This window comes from Callithrix jacchus, chromosome 1 (genome assembly GCF_049354715.1).
Source record: "Callithrix jacchus isolate 240 chromosome 1, calJac240_pri, whole genome shotgun sequence".
Taxonomy (NCBI): Eukaryota; Metazoa; Chordata; class Mammalia; order Primates; family Cebidae; genus Callithrix; species Callithrix jacchus.
Window position 1 is genome coordinate 72,472,089 of NC_133502.1, and position 17,362 is coordinate 72,489,450.

At 45.2% G+C, this 17,362-nt stretch overlaps 1 protein-coding gene across 4 annotated transcripts; it reads left to right on the forward strand.

Annotated features, from left to right (window-relative positions):
* The first annotated feature begins 414 nt into the window (after positions 1 to 414).
* On the forward strand, positions 415 to 16,451 carry LOC144581440 (uncharacterized). Of its 4 annotated transcripts, XM_078365313.1 has the most exons (5): positions 415 to 481; positions 1,255 to 1,367; positions 8,939 to 9,113; positions 12,176 to 12,209; positions 16,176 to 16,451. In XM_078365313.1, exons 1-4 carry the CDS (start codon positions 445 to 447, stop codon positions 12,205 to 12,207), a joined length of 357 nt encoding a protein of 118 aa, XP_078221439.1. In that variant the 5' UTR covers positions 415 to 444; the 3' UTR covers positions 12,208 to 12,209; positions 16,176 to 16,451. The 4 variants fall into 4 exon arrangements, 2 of the variants coding, with proteins under 2 accessions (XP_078221439.1, XP_078221429.1); XM_078365303.1 differs by lacking the exon at positions 12,176 to 12,209; XR_013532274.1 differs by lacking the exons at positions 8,939 to 9,113; positions 12,176 to 12,209 and having other exon boundaries at positions 15,965 to 16,451.
* Positions 16,452 to 17,362: the final 911 nt, after the last annotated feature.

The window sequence follows — 17,362 nt, forward strand, 5'->3', positions numbered from 1 at the left end:
CTCTCTCTTTCCAGGAAATTTACCCTGCAGCAGTTTTTCTGCCCTTGCTTCATTCAGCAGACATCGCTGAGAATGCGTTCAGTGGGAAAAAGATTATGCCTCTGTGACACTATGAAATATATATATTTTGGGCTTCATCTGTTTCCTGACACATGGCTCATAAAATACTTGGAATCTCCAAATGATGAGTCTTTTGTATGTCAGTGAAATGACTGCTGGTTCAGGGGCCCTGAATAGCTTCAGGATGGGGCTGGTTCCCAGGGGAACCCACCATGTTGTCAGAGGGTTGGATCTTTCAGCTTCAACAGGACCTCCTAGGAGGAGAGAGGGGCTGAAGATTGAGTGACCATCAATGGCCAATGATGTCATCAATCACGCCTACATAATAAAGCCTCCATGGAACCCCAAAAGAACAGAGTTTGGGGCATTTCTGGCCAGCTGAACATGTGGAGATTCCTGGAGGATGGTGTTCCCGGAGATGGTATGGAAGCTCTGTACCCCTTCTCTCATATATATCTCCCTAAGCTTCCCTTCATCCTCAGACAGCCTTACATAATCTGTATCCTTTTTCATATATTTTATAATGAAGTGTTTCCTTGATTTCTGTGAGCTTCTGTAGCAAATTAAACAAACATAAGGAGAGGGTCATGGGAACCCCTATGTACAGCCAGTGGGTCAAAAGCACAGGTTAAACAACCTGGGGCTTGGTTGATGTCTGAAGTAGAAGAGGCAGTCTTGTGAGATTCATCCCTTAACCTGTGGGATATGATGCTAACTACAGGGACAGGTTGTGTCAAAATGGAATTGAATTATAGGACTCCCAGCTGGTGTCCACTGGAGAATTGGTTGATGTGTAGGGAAACTCCCCAACATCTAATGTCAGAAGTGAGTGGTGAGTGGTAGTGAGAGTAGGAGAAACACACCTTGATTTTTCCTATTAGCCCCCTTCTGCCTGTAAGGGCTTGGGTCTCAAGGGGAGAGATGACAGGTGGAGATAGTCCCCTCTTATGCCAGGTAGCAGGCCCCTCAGCACTGATGGGGTCCCTGTCCCCATCTTCCCCCTTATGGTACCCAACACTCAACCTCCCTTAAGCTGTCCATGCTGAGCAAATAGACACCTCTGCATGCAACAAATACCCTCTGTGTTTCCCAACAGACACAGACAACAAAGAAGAGCCAGAGGGTCCAGGTAGCCCTCAACCCACCCCTTTCCCATAGGGATCACTGCCTGCTCTCATTTGCTTCCACTTCTAGGTGGTCTCTGGAGGTATGGTGACAAAGAGCTTGGTGACTTTGCTCTGTTGGGACAGCACGTGCTCAGGCTTGTGAGGAGGCCTGCTCATGGCCCATGGGCTGCAGGTAACATGGTAAGTGTGATCTATGCCACCAGGAATAGCAGTGGCTCTCTGGAGGCTGGAAGCTAATTTTAGGCACCCAAGATTCTCTAATGACAGCCCAGAGAGGAGGCTGCAATGGGAGCTCATCCCCTGAGAACCGGAGCTTTGACCCTGACAAGGCTCTGTCCTTCAAGACCAGCTAGCCTCTGGTATTTGCCCCTCCAACAGCAACAACAGCAATACTAGTAAGCAAATTGCAAAGGGCTTCCTTGCTCGACCTCATTTCTGCCCTCCATAGGTCTGGAGCTGAGTGCTCTGTCCCTTGAATGGGGACTTGATAGCCTAGGTGGCCAGTTCCTGCAGCAGGCCCCTGGGCCAAACTCTGAGCATAGAGTCCACACTCCATGCGCTGCCTGTGATCAGAGCCTGATTCTACTCATCTAGTTTGTTTAAATCCTGCACTTCAGAACAATCACGATGAGTAAGTCCCTCTACCCTGAAATTTCAAAACAAATAGCCTCACTAGAAAGAGTGTGTGTATCCATCTTTCAGGACAGGCTGGTGCCCTTCCTGGCCATTTCCACTCCTCATACAGAGCAAAGCCACCAAGTGGCAGGTTTTATGAAGTCTGTCCTGAGAACATAAAAGACTTGGCTGAAATGGGACATTTCTGAACACAAAGTGTGCATGTCTGGAGAATCTGTCAAACCTTTTGGGTTGACTTTCATGGCCTGCCCTGTTCTGTCCTGGTCCTGCTGCATGGTCCTCCTGGAATGTCATGGCCCCTTCACCTCTGCTCAGACCTTGAAGGTAGGTGGGGCACCTGCAGAAGAACACCCTTATGGGTGAAAGTTAGAGCTCGCAGAAACCTGGGAACAAGGATCTGGTGGGACTTGTGGAAGGAGGTGGTCTGTAGTTTTCCCTGGGAATGATTGCAGGTTCTCCCTGTCTTTTACCATCAGGAACCTAATGCACATCCTAGGGCAGCAGTTTAAACAATTCCCAGTAAATTCTTGCCTCAGTGAAGATTATGAAAAAAGGAGCAGTCACTTTTGCAAGACAGCTTCTCCTGGACCCCTGGGATGTGGACGCATCTCTCTGCCAGTGGGAGGCCCTCCCTTCAAATCCCTTCACTGTCCTTTCAGCCCTTCTACTTGTTGGAGCTCCTACTCAGTACTAGACAAAGACACAAACAGGCAGCCACAGAAAAGGGACGGAAAGGCTGACACCCCCACGAGGAGATGCTAAACGTCACTAGTTATCCGAGAAATGGATCGTCGGGGCATCTCTGGAATTGGAGGGGCCTGGTGAGGTCCATGTGGTGGAGGCAGCATCTAGGATTCAGGGAGTAGATGTTTATGCAATGGAACAGAATCAGTTGGAAAAGGGAAACCATACTACCTGTGTCAGAGAGAAGAGCATGCAGAAGTATCTTGGCTATGCAAAGCTGGAGAGCAAAGAAGACACAGGCCAGGCGCAGTACTACCCATTGTAATCCCTGCTGATCCCATACAATCCCCAATGACCTCCAGATGCTGAGGTCGGAGATCACTTGAGCTCAGGAGTTTGAATCCAAGTCTAGCATGGGCAACATAGTAAGACCCAGTCTCTAAAAAAAAGAAGGATCCAAGAAGCTGCTGACAATGAGCCTGGGAATGTTCAATGTGACTCTAGGTTCTCATTCCCAGCATTGCAGTGTAGAGCAGAGAAGGTAGCCTTGGGCTGAGACCCGGAATGTGACCTCATGGCAGCAGGGATGGCTATTGAGAGCACTGCATTGTGGGAGGAAAGTGAAACACAGGATGATACATGAGAGAGGTGTGCAACATGATCATTTATGCAGTTAAAAATATGTGTACACTCACAAGAAAACTCCACACACAGGGTGTGATGGTTAATACTGAGTGTCAACTTGATCGGATCGAAGAATGCAATATTGATCCTGGGGTGTCTGTGAGGGTGTTGCCAAAGAAGATTAACATTTGAGTCAGTGGGCCGGGGAGGGCAGACCCATGCTTAATTGGATGGGCACCATCTAATCAGCTGCCATCAAATATAAAGCAGGCCGAAAAATGTGAAGAGAGGGAATGGGCCTAGCCTCCCAACCTACGTCTTTCTCCCATGAGATGTCTTCCTGCCCTCAAACATCAGACTCCAAGTTATTCAGTATTAGGACTCGGACTGACTCTCCTAGCTCCTCAGCTTGCAGACAGCCTGTTGCGGGACCTTGTGATCATGTAAGTTAATACATCATAAACTCCTCTTTATCTATCTATCTATCTATCTATCTATCTATCTATCCATCCATCCATCCATCTAGTTAGTTCTGTCCCTCTAAGAGAACCCTAATACATGGGAAAAGGACACACACAAACCAGTTTATACAATAAAAGCATCCGAGTGAATTCCTAATGCTGGAGGAGGGGGAAAGGTAAGGGTGTGAAGAGACAAAGGGGTGTAAATAAGCAGGCAACAATAACAAGAGGGGAGCCCTGTGTGGACAGAAACCCCAATGTGCTGAGAACCTCTGTCCAGAGGATTAGAAACCAACCATAGCAGACGATCCAAGATGGCTGAACAGGAACAGCTCTGGAGTGCAGTTCCCAGTGAAAACCCAGAGGGTGAGTGATCACTGCATTTCCAAACGAATTATTACTGCCTACAAACCAGGAGATTCCTGGGTGAAAAAGCACCGTAAGTCTCCGGTGTGGCTGTTTCAGCCAGTGCAGCGGGTCTCTGCACAAAAACTCACACACATCCTGGCGCTGTTTCAACTGGCAACTAGAATGCCTGGGAGACAGAGTTGCCTGTTCAACTGAAAAAAAAACGGGGCTGAACAGGGAGCCAGGTGGTCTGGCTCGGCAGTCCCACCCCCACAAAGACTAGCAATCTGAAATGCTCTGGATTGAGAGTTTCACAGCAAGCACAGCTGGCCCTGGGATGGTCCCGCTCTGTTGGGGGAAGGGCGTCTGCCATTACTGAGGCAATTCACCACTACCGAGGCAGTCTGCCATTACTGAGGCAGTCCACCACTACTGAGGCAGTCTGCCATTACAGAGACAGTCCACTGTTACCGAGGCAGTCTGCCATTACTGAGACAATCTGCCATTACCGAGGCAGTCCGCCATTACAGAGACAGTCCGCCATTACTGAAGTAGACCGCCATTACTGAGGCAGTTCTAACCATACCTCAATAAACAAAACCACAAGGAAGTTCACACAGCCCCTGGGAAGAGCCCACAGCAGCTCAGCGATGCCTCCGCTGGCAGACTGTGACTAGGCTACCTCCTTGATGGGCAGGGCATCTCTGAAAAAAGGCAGAAGCACAAGAGGAACTTATAAATAAAGCTTCACATTCCCAGGACAGAGCACCTGAGAAAAAAAGGTGGTTATGAGTTCTGCTGCAGCAGACTTAAATGTACCTGCCCAGTAGCTCTGAACAGAACAATGGAGCTCACAGCTCAGCACTTGAGCTCCTATAAGGGACAGACTGTCTCCTCTAGCAGCTCCCTGACCCCTGTATATCCAGAGACACCCCATAAAGGAGAGATCAGGCTGACATCTGGCAGGTATCCTTCTGGGACAAAGATAACAGATGAATAAACTGGCAGCAACCCTTACTGTTCTGCAGCTGCTGCAGGTGATTCCCAGGCAAGCAGGGTCTGGAGTGGACCTCCAGCATCCTCCAGCAGAGGGGCCTGACTGTTAGAAGGAAAACTAAGAAACAGAAAGAAATAACTTCATCATCAACAAAGAGGATGTCCAGAGACCCCATTTGAAAGCCACCAACTACAAAGACCACAGGTAGATAAATCCACAAAGATGGGAAGAAACCAGTGCAGAAAGGATGAAAACACCAAAAATCAGAAAGCATCTCCTCTCCAAGGGATCACAGCTCCTCACCAGCAAGGGAACAAGGCTGGATGGAGAATGAGTCTGATGAATTGACAGAAACAGGCTTCAGAAGGTGGGTAATAACAAACTTCTCTGAGTTAAAAAAACATGTTCTAACACAATGCAAAGAAACTAAGAACTTTGAAAAAAGGTTTGATGAAATGCTAATGAGAGTAAACAGATTAGAGAGGAATATAAACGAATTGATGGAGCTGAAAAACACAACATAAGAACTTCACAAAGCATACACAAGTTTCAATAGGCGAATCAACCAAGCAGAAGAAAGGATATCAGAGATTGAATATCAACTCAACGAAATAAAATGAGAAGGCAAAATTAGAGAAAAAAGAGTAAAAAGAAATGCATAAAGCCTCCAAGAAATATGGGACTATGTGAAAAGACCTAATCTATGTTTGATAGGTTTACCTGAATGTGGTGGAGAGAATGAATTCAAGTTGTGATGGAGAGAATGAATCCAAGTTGGAAAACACTATTCAGGATATTATCCAGGAGAACTTCCCCAACCTAGCAAGGCAGGCCAATATTCAAATCCAGGAAATGCAGAGAACACCACAAAGATATTCCTCAAGAAGAGCAACCCCAAGTCACATAATCATCAGATTCACCAGAGTTGACATGAAGGAAAAAATGCTAAGGGCAGCCAGAGAGAAAGGTCAGGTTACCCACAAAGGGAAGCTCATCAGACTCACAGCAGATCTCTCAGCAGAAACCCTACAAGCCAGAAGAGAATGGGAGCCAATATTCAACATCCTTAAAGAAAAGAACTTTCAACCTAGAATTTCATATCCAGCCAAACTGAGCTTCATAAGTGAAGGAGAAATAAAATCCTTTAGGAACAATCAATTACTCAGTGATTTCATCACCACCAGGCCTGCCTTACAAGAGCTCCTGAAAGAAGCACTAAACATATAAAGGAGCAACCAGTACCAGCCACTCCAAAAATGTGCCAAATGGTAAAGAGCATCAACACAATGAAGAAACTGTGTCCACTAATGGGCAAAACAACCAGCTAGCATGAAAACGGCAGGATCAAATTCACACATAACAATATTAACCTTAAATGTAAATGGGCTAAATGCCCCAATCAAAAGACATAGACGGGCAAATTGGATAATACGTCAAAACCCATCGGTGTGCTGTATCCAGGAAACCCATCTCACATGCAAGGAAACACATATCTCAAAATAAAGGGATGGAGGAAGATTTATCAAGCAAATGGAGAGAAAAAAAAAAAAAGCAGGAGTTGCAATCCTAGTCTTGATAAAATAGACTTTAAACCAACAAAGATCAAAAGAGACAAAGAAGGGCATTACATAATGGTAAAAGGATCAATGCAACATAAAGAGCTAACAATCCTAAATGTATACATGCCCAATACGGGAGCACCTAGATACATAAAGCAAGTTCTTAATGACCTACAAAGAGACTTAGACTCCCACACAATAATAGTGGGAGACTTTAACACTCCACTGTCAGTATTAGATAGATCAACAAGACAGAAAATTAACAAGGATATCCAGGACTTGAACTCAGACTGGGACCGAGCAAACCTGATAGACATTCACAGAACTCTCCACCCCAAATCCACAGAATATACATTCTTCTCAGCACCACATCACACCTACTGTAAAATTGACCACATAATTGGAAGTAAATCCCTCCTCAGCAAATGCAAAAGAACGGAAATTGTAACAAACAGTCTTTCAGACCACAGTGCAATCAAGTTAGAACTCAGAATTCAGAAACTAACTCAGAACCGCACAGCTTCATGGAAACTGAACAACTGGCTCTCAAATGAAGGCAGAAATAAAGATGTTCTTCGAAACCAACCAGAAAGAAGACATAATGTACCAGAATCTCTGGGACACTTTTAAAGCAGTGTCTAGAGGAAAACTTATAGCAATAAATGCCCACGTGAGAAGCAAGGAAAGATCTAAAATCAACACCCTATCATCAAAATTGAAAGAGCTAGAGGAGCAAGATCAAAAAAAACTCAAAGTTTAGCAGAAGACAAGAAATAACTAAAAAAAAAAAAAAAGAAATAACTAAGATCAGAGCAGAACTGAAGAGATAGAGACACAAAAAACCCTTCAAAAAATTAGGAAGTCCAGGAGCTAGTTTTTTTGAAAAGATCAACAAAATAGACAGACCACTAGCCAGATTAATAAAAAAGAAAAGAGAGAATAATCAAATAGATGCAACAAAAAATGACAAAGGGGATACCACCACAGATTCCACAGAAATACAAACAACCATCAGAGATTACTATAAACAACTCTATGCACATAAATAAACCAGTAAACATGGATGAAATGGATAAAGTCCTGGACACTTGCATCCTCCCAAGCCTAAACCAAGAAGAAGTTGAAACTCTGAATAGACCAATAACAAGGGCTGAACTTGAGGCAGTAATTAATAGCCTACCAACCAAAAAAAGCCCAGGTCCAGATGGGTTCACAGCCAAATTCTACCAGATGTACAAAGAGGAGCTGGTACCATGCCTTCTGAAACTATTTCAAACAATCCAAAAAGGGGGATTTACAGTATCAGGTGTTATATTTAAGTCTTTAGTCCATTTTGAGCTGATTTTTGTGTACAGTGTAAGACAAGGGACACATTTCATTCTTTTGTATGTTTCATTCTTTTCTGTTTTTCCTGACAAAACTTACTGAACTTCTTTCATCAAAGTCTTGCAGTTTTCATGTTCATCTTTTTAGTTAAGTTTATTCCTAAGGATTTCATTACTTTTGATGCTATTTAAAGTGGTTTATTAACTATCTTTCTACCTAATATATTATCTATCTATCATCTGTAATCTATCACCTTTCTATCATCCATCCATCTATCTATCATCTCTAATCTATTATCTATCTATCTATCTATCTATCTATCTATCTATCTATCTATCTTCTAATATGATTTCTTTCTCTACAGATAGACTGTGACCTTGTTGAGAGCAGAAATTTCACCTGTCTGGTTGATAGAAGTGGTACATAATAGATTCTCTATAACTATTTGCTGACTTACTGAATTCTTTTTTTCCCTTTGGGTCTAGCTCTGTTGCCCAGGCTGGAGTGCAGTGGTGCAGTCTAGGCTCATTGCAACTTGTGCCTCCCAGGTTCAAATAATTCTCCTTCCTTAGCCTCCCTAGTATCTGGGATTACACGTGCCTGCCATCATGCCCGGCTAATATTTGTATTTTTGGTAAAGATGGCTTTCACCATGTTGCCCAGACTGGTCTCAAACTCCTGACCTCAAGTGATCTGCCCACCTCAGCCTCCCAAAATGCTGGGATCACAGGCATGAGCCACTGCACCTGGCCTTGAATTATTTTTAATGTCTATGCAGCATGTTAAAGTGGGCATACTATAATTTATTCTATAATTGTTGGTAGAATTGATGCCAGTCTTCAACTATTACTGCAATTAATGTCCTTGTATATATGCCAACCAGGACTTTTACTGAACTACAATTAACTTGTAAATGAACTGATAAAGAAGTAAGATAAGTGATCCATTTCTGTTTTTCTAAATAGTGTACTAGTTGTCCCATCCTGATTTAGGGAATAATCTGTCTTTCTCCCACTAATACAATAAGACATTAATATGTGTTGCACTAATCTCTCATTAATACCATAAAGATCTTAGGGTGTGACTTAAGTCCTTGGGCCTTTCTTCTCTGTGTAGGGAGCAGCCCAGACTCCAGGCCAGCCCCTAGGCTCTCTCCATCGGATTGTTCTCTGTTCCCTACAGCAGGACCAAGACCAGCCTGAGTTGAGGGAGGCACTGATGCTCAGAATTCAGAGGGCCCCTCACTTGGGTGATGCTGGGTGCCAGTCCCTGCTTAAATTTTGCAACCTCGGTACGTGACTTGCCTCACCCAGTCCCAGCCCCTAAGATGGTGTTCTTACTGTGTGACCACAGATGGTTAGTACCATGGGTGGAGCCAGGCCTTGGTCTGGGGGAAGTCCAGGGGAAGTGACTTGCTTTTAAGTTAAGGATGATCAAGTGCACAGAATTCCCTATAGTCCAACACTGCAGCCACAGGCACATGCGACTCTTTGAGCACGAGAAATATGGCTAGTGCAACTAACCACATCTTTGATGATATCTTATTTTAATTAATTTACATTTAAATTTAAGTGCCCACATGTGGCTAGTGGCTACTGAATGGGATGGCACATGGGATCCACACTCAAAACTTCAGCTTTCCTCTCTCTGGCCAAGACTTGGTCACATATCTGCACTTGAGAGAGCCTGGGGGTGTCGCCCCTGGCCGGACAGTCGTGGACCCAGCTTCACAGTCGGGAGGGTGAGAGGCAGGCCTAGTGCTAATGAAAAGACTGAGGGAACCCTGGGCCCCCACAGGGGATCAGCAGTGGGGGCCACAACCTTGAACGCTGAGTCATCTGCATCTGGCGTTATCTTTCCAATTTATGTTTACAAGGGCTTCTTTCTGGTCTTTCCATGTAGTCCATCAATCTGTTTGTCTTTCAAGCTATGTTAATTTCTGTACATTATAATGTTTTATCATCTGGTAGAGCAAATTGTCCCTGATTTCTCTTCTTTTGCAGAACTTTCTTGGGTATTCTCACGTTTAGTTTTTCTGCAATAAGCTAAGTGTCAGTATCTAGTTCAGAAGAGAATCCTGTTGGTTTTACATGAATCCACATTCATTCCACATACATTTATAATATGGTTTGATGAGAACCAACTTGGTTACATTATGGAGGCTTCGATCCAACAAGAAGACCTTAATTATCATTTATTCAAATTTTACTTTACAACTCTTGATGAATTTTTTTGTTTTTTAGACAAAGTCTTACTCTGTCACCCAGGCTGGAGTGCAGTGGCACAGTCATGGCTCACTGCAGCCTCAACCTCCCAGGCTCAAGCTATCCTCCCACTTCAGACTCCCCAGTAGCTGGGAATACAGGTGGGCACCACCACACCAGGCTAATGCTTTGTGTTTTTTTCATAGAGACTGGGTTTTACCATGTTACCCATGATGGTCTTGAACTCTTGGCCTCAAGTGGTCCTCCTGTCTTGGCCTCCCGAAATAATGGGATTCCAGGTGTAAGCCACCATGCCTGGCCCACTTGCTGGAGTTTTAACGTTTTTTCCACACAAATCTGCATGGCTTGTAATTTTTCACATATGTTTTTGCTGTTGCCATTGTAAAGATAATCCTTTCTTCCTTGAAGCTTTCTATATAGAAAAGAAGTTCTGCATAGCATGTAGTTTCTTGCCAGCCACCTTAATGTTTTTAAGGCATTTCAGTTGTATCTGGATTTCTCAAGCACATGGAGGTGCCATCTTTCAATTTTGCCTTCCTTTGTACAATTTTTCATCTCTTGCATTTTTCTCTTGCCTTAAGTCAACATTTAATAATGACAGACATAATGAGACTATGTCTGATGTTTTGGTATCAAGTTTAGTACTTATTTTTGGTTTGAGACATGCTTTTTTATCATAATAGGAAAACATCCACTTATTGTTACTAAGTGTTTTAAAAATTTAATCAGGAATGCTGAATTTTTAAAATGCCATTTTAGCTGTATGCAGACAATTATGTGGTTTTTCTTATTTGACTTATTAAAATAGTGAATTATGTTAATAGATTCTTAATTTGAATGTTCCTTGCATTCCTGCAGGATAAATTCGATTTGGCCATAGTTTATTATTTTAATGAGTTTTAGAGTTATATTTGCTAATATTTTATTTAAGCTATTTGCAGAGATTATTTTTTGTACACTTTTCTTCAGCCCTTTCTGCACCCAGATTGTGCATTCATTCCCAGCAATGCACTGCCTTTTCTGCAGACTTCTGCAGGGTGCCTCCTGTCTGCAAACCTCCATGCCCATTCAGGGCTTCATTCACCCACAGTGTAGTTTGCAGTGTACTCGGTGGTTTTTCATAGGTTGTCACTCTTGGTTTTGCTTTTTATTTTTTAAAATTAATTTATTTTAATTTTTTGATTTTACTTTTTTTTTTTTTGAGACTGTTGCTTGGTTGCCCAGGCTGGAGTGCAGTGCAGTCCATGATCTCGGCTCACTGCAACCTCTGCCTCTTGGGTTCAAGAGATTCTCCTGCCTCAGCCTCCCGAGTAGCTGAGACTATAGGTATATGACACCACATCAGGCTAATTTTTGTATTTTTAGTAGAGACGAGGTTTCACCGCATTGTCCCAGCTGGTCTTGAACTCCTGACCTATAGGTGATCCACTCCCTTGGCTTCCCAAACTCCTGGGATTACATGCGTAAGCCACAGCGCCTGGCAGTGTTTTGATACTTTCAAATGATCAGAGCTTAGAGCTGTAGGTACCTTGGAAGATGCCTCCACTGTGCAGGAAGAATGTTGAGCCTATACATGGGAAAATCTTAAAGACCTTAATAATGTTGAAGCTGGCTGGCAGAATCAGAACTAGTGTTTTATTTTCCCTTTGAAATTCTCTTTCTCTCCTACCACAGTTTGGCTCTGGTAACTGTGCTGAGCGTGTGGAGTGGGCAGGGAACCTTGTGATTCCACTGTTGCTATGGCAGGAGCTCCTGTTTCCAAGCAAGGGTTGAATTAAACTCAATGGCAAATTCCTGTGTCAGTGGGTTTAGTCCAGTCCTGTGTAATTCACCAAGGGCTTTGCTCCATCAGGAGGAGGGGCCCAGTCCCACCATGAAGCCTTGAGCACCTAGGGGCATCTCGCTGGGCAAGACAGGTGTGCAGGCCAGTCCTCCTCAGAATTGTGCCTTGCTGATTTAATGTCTCCTCCTGAGACCTTCAGCCAGGAGAGCTAGGGCCACATCTATTCAGAGAAACATTTTCACCCTCAGAGGGCACTCAGGAAGTGGGTGGAAACACAGTTTGGTTACAGTGTTCCTGACTTTGAGTCCTGGCCACACAGGACCTGTGTTTATCTCTTCTTTACAGACTTAAGTGGCTGCTGGTCCCCAGACGAATAGAGGTGAGTAGGTGTCCCAAGGATGAGGGGCTTGTGCCCAGAGAATTTCGGTTCTCCCTCCCTTAGTCCCCCATAGCCCACCTCCAGACAGAATGCATCTGATTCTTGTTGGCATGTCTCTAAATGACTGATGCAAGTTCAGTTCTAAGAGCACTAGAATCTTGAACACTTTTGTTTCTGTCGTTTCTGGGGTGTACACTCATTCCCTCTATTGGATTACTGGGGGCTTTCTCTATCTCAGCCCTTGTGCCTGCCCTGGGAACAAACATATTGTGACTCTGTGGATAGGTGGAGACTAGGTGGGGACTGTTCCTAGGGCCCTCCTGCGAACACCTCTTTGATCTCCCACCCATAGTTTTGTTGTACTGGCCTGAGTGGCCCGAGCATAGAAAGTCAACACCAAGACAAAAGTATGCCAAATTGCAGGCTCTTTATTGCCGGTGGCCACGGAGGGCTCACGTGTCTCCAACCCGTGGCCCCAAAAGGAGGGTGTCAAGACCTTTTATACCCGTAAAACCACCTCAGGAGTGAGGGTGAGGGGCGGGGGTGGGGGTGAGGGGTTTCAGACGTTCTGAGGGCTAGTGGATTCTGTACATCACCTCCTGGGCGGAGATGAGTGTGAGGGGCTCTGAACATTCCAGTGGATTCCCTGGAGGAGATGAGGGTGAGGGGCTCTGAACATTCCAGTGGATTCCCTGGCGGAGATGAGGGTGAGGGGCTCTGAACATTCCAGTGGATTCCCTGGCGGAGATGAGGGTGAGGGGCTCTGAACATTCCAGTGGATTCCCTGGCGGAGATGAGGGTGAGGGGCTCTGGACTCTCTGAGGGCCAGGGGACTTTTGACATTCTGATTGTTACTTAAGTGATTCACAAAGTCAAGATTAGCATTTGTTTACACACTGTCTGGGTAGGGCGGAAATTACAGTCCTTAATTACTTATTCACATTTGGGTTATAGAGAGCAGTTTCCACAGAAAGCCGAGGTATGGCTGAGATGTGCAGTTTGATGGGGCTTTTACCATGTCACAGTAGGAAATGGGCCTGAAACGGCCGTGGGGGGTATTCACAGAGTAGAATCAGAAAACACTCCTAAGCAGCGGCTCCTCCTGCAGCTGCGCGTTAAACACGTGCAACACAGCCTGCAGGTGGTCACACGTGTGACAGGTGACGGGCATGCGGAGATGCCCTCGGACGGGTGAGCTGTGCCCCCACCAGGCCATATGCTACGCTCAGCAGCGGAAGCTCCTGCCGGCTGGAAGGAGCAGCCGACCCTGGCAAAACCCAGGGTGATCGGCCTGTGCCGTGCCCTGGGTTGTGGGAGGTTAAGGAGGATCCTGAGCCTCCCTCCCAGGTGAGACTGAGCTTTGCTTTGATGAGGAGAGCCTTAGATCTCCATCCTCTGTGTCACCCTAAGAGTAGCTGAGTTAGGAGAAGGAAGCCCAGCACTTTGATGGCACCCTCAATATTGTTCTTCAGTCCTCCTCGTGAAGAGGCGCCCAAGACAGAGATGGATCTAACTGAGGTGTGGCTGGGAGGTGCTCACAGGCTGGCGCCATAAGCCTCAGTCCATGTCCCACAAGAGGCCGTGTGCAGAGACTTTGGTGCCAGCACTGCAGCCTCTGTTCTGCACTATTGAAATTAGCACCCTGTGTGGGCCTGGTTAACCTTGCTGGTTCCCATTAATATGTCCAGTTAATATTGCCGGAAGGCAGGTTTACCAGGGAGTTCCCTCTTGAGGGGCAATTACTAGCCTGCTATCGAACATGAATTGAAATTATTCCTATGATTGATTGATTGAAGGACATAAAATAATGTGTTTTTTTTTGAGACAAGGTTTTGCTCTGTCACCAAGGCTGGAGTGCAGTGGTGAGATCTCAGCCATGAGATGGCTTAAGTCATCCTCCTACCTCAGCCTCCCGGATAGCTGGGGCTACAGGTATGAGCCACTATGCCCAGCTAACTTTTGTATTTTTTGTAGAAAAGGAGTTTTGCCATGTTGCCCAGGTTGGTCTTGAACTCTTGGGCTCTAGTGATCCCCCTGCTTCAGCCTCCCAAAGTGCTGGGATTACAGTTGTGAACCACTGTGCCTGGCCATATCGTAGTCTTGAAACCCGAAATACTCATATCTTGGGTGATACTGGAAAAATACTCTAACAGAGATCAGTGCCCCAAATAGTTCCATAATAAAGTGGACATGTTTTATACAGGATTGTGACACCGGGGGACTGAACAGTTACTCATTGTACTCACGAGCGGGTGGTCGAATGCATGGCAGTGGCAGACTGGTGGTTGCCAAGAGCAGGGGGAGGGGAAATGGGTGTGGTTTTCAGTGGGTAGGAAGATGCTCTGGAGATGGGCTGCCCACCAGTACAGACATACTTACCACTGCTGACCTGTACACTGAAACGGTTAGGGTGGTATTATGTTATGAGCATTTTGCCACAATTTTTAAAAAGGAAGCAATATATCTGTATAGACAGTTCTCCAAAGAAAATATACAAATGGTCAAAAAGTACATGAAGAGGTGCTAAAATTAGTAGTTATCAAATAAACGCAAATCGAAAGCACTGTGGGATATCACCTCCCAGCCACTAGCATGGCTAGAATGAGGAAGACTGTTGATAACAAGCATTGGTGAGCACGTGGAGCCTCTGGAACATCTGTATCCCTGCTGAGATTGTAAATGGTGCAGGCTCTTTGTCAAACAGTCTAGTGGTTTCTTTAAAATGTTAAATGTTTTCATATGGTCCAGCAGTTCCACTCATATATATATGTATATATTTTTACCCAAGGGAACTGAAAACATATGTCCCAGAAAGACATGTACACGAATGTTCACAGCAACATTCTTCACCATTGTCAAACACTGGAAGCAACACATACGCCTGTCAATTGATGAGTGGATACACAAATGTGGTACCACACTGTAAACCAAAGAGTATTGAGGCAAGTCTCCATCAATTTAGGAAGTTTATTTTGCTAAGATTGAGGACATGCCTGTGACACAGCCTCGGGAGGTCCTAATGACGTGTGCCCAAGGTGGTCAGGGCATAGCTTAGTTTTATACATTTTAGGGTGATGTGAGACATCAATCAACATATGTAAGATGAACACTGTTTTGGTCCAGAAAGGCGGGACAACTTGAAGCAGGAAGGGGGCTTCAGGTCCTAGGTAGATAAGAAACAAATGATTGCATTCTTTTGAGTTTCTGATTAGTCTTTCCAAAGGAGGCAATCACATAGGCATTTATGTCAGTGCACAGAGGGATGACTTTGAGCTCTGTCTGTCTTTTGTCCACAGGAATTTAAGTAAGAAATAGAGTGGTGGAGATTTTGAGGTGGGACTTCCTTACTCAGCACATTTGGGGCTGGGTCCTAAGAAGGAGGATTTTTAGTTGATCTAAATAGAGGGAAGGAGCCAGCTTGTGGGGGAGAGGAACGTTTTCCAGACTTGAATGGACTTTTGTGAAGACTGGAAACTTGCAGAGGGCCGGGGTGGGGGATCCTGGCAGGGGCCCGGTGGTCTGAGCACATGTGTTCACAGATGTATGGCCTGTCCCCTGCCATCCTGAGGGCGTAACTTCAAGGACAGTGCTGCTTTTCCAAAGGCCACATGTTGCATAACTTACTTAAATCATTTCTTTTTGTAGGACTCTTTGATTTTGAAACTACATTTTTAAGCTTAAAAAGAGGTCATTAACAGATCTGGCATTAAGCTCACCCTCCCCCTTCTTCCTTTGATGCTGTTGGTGTGAATTAGGTGAGGGAAAGATATTGAAGAGGAGTTGGACATCCGAGAATGCAGCTGTTCTCCCCGCCCCGCCCCGCCCCGCCCCATCCCTGTCCTGCATTCTGAGAGTCTGCTCATCAACCATGTGACCCAGCAATCCTGCTGCCGGGTATAAACCCAAAAGGAAGGAAAAGGAAACCGGCATAGTGAAGTGATATCTACAATCTCATGTTTATTGCAGCACTGTTCACAACAGCCATGATCTGGAAGCAACCAAGTGCCCATCAGCAGATGAACGGATAAAGAAAATGTGGCACATACACACAATGGAGTATAATTCAGTCATTAAAAAATGGGATTCTGTCATTTGTAACAATATGGATGGAACTGGAGGTCAGTCATGTTAAGTGAAATAAGCCAGGCACAGAAAGACAGACATTACATGTTCTCACTTACTTGTGGGATCTAAAGATCAAATCAGTTGAACTCATGGAGATAGAGAGTAGAAGGTTGGTGACCAGAGGCTGGGAAGGGGCGTGGGGTTGGGGAGAAGGTGGGAATGGTTAATGGGTACAAAAAAATATTAAGAATAAATAAGACCTGGTATTTGATAGCACAGCAGTGCGACTACAGTCAATAATCATTTGATTATACATTTAAAAATAACTATAACTATAGTAGGATTGTTTGTAACACAAAAGATCAATGCTTGAGGGAATGAATACTCCGATTCTTCATGATGTGATAATTACACATTGCATCCCTGTATCAAAACATCTCATGTACCCCATAAATATATACACCTTCTATGTACCCCCAAACATTAAACATTAAAACATTAAAAAACACAAACAAAAACCTAATGGGCTGGAGCCCTCCCGACACACAAGCCCACAACGATGGACCTGGACTTCTCAAGGTTTCTCGGCTCCTTTTATGCCGGGTTTAACAAGTGTCTGCTTCTTTTTCATGCTGGGGGCTCACAGCTGTGCAGTGACCCTGGATCCCCAGCTCCCCTCAGGCCAGGTTTCTTCATGACCTCCAAGGCCCCTCAAATTGTCACCATGCAGGGTGAGCAAAGAGCTTATCTGCAAAGATAAAGTTTCCCAGGGGTGCTTGGTGAAGGAGGGAGAGAGACTTCCAATTTGCCAGCAGGTGACTAGGGAGACGTGTCTGCTGTCCTGCAGGGTGAGAAGGGGAGAGGCAGAATGGCAGATGGAGGTGCGGGAGGGGCAGCCATGCTCCTCCTTGGGGCCCACAGGGCCCGGAGGATGCTCTTCAACTCCTGTCTAATTGGCTGGGACTGATCCCTTCCCCCCAGCCCCTCAAGGGGAAGGGGCAGAGCTCATTTCCTGGGACTATGGGGTGGATGACAGGCAGCCCCAGGCAGGGAAGTTGGCCCTGCTTTCCTCTGGGTTCTCAGGGTTT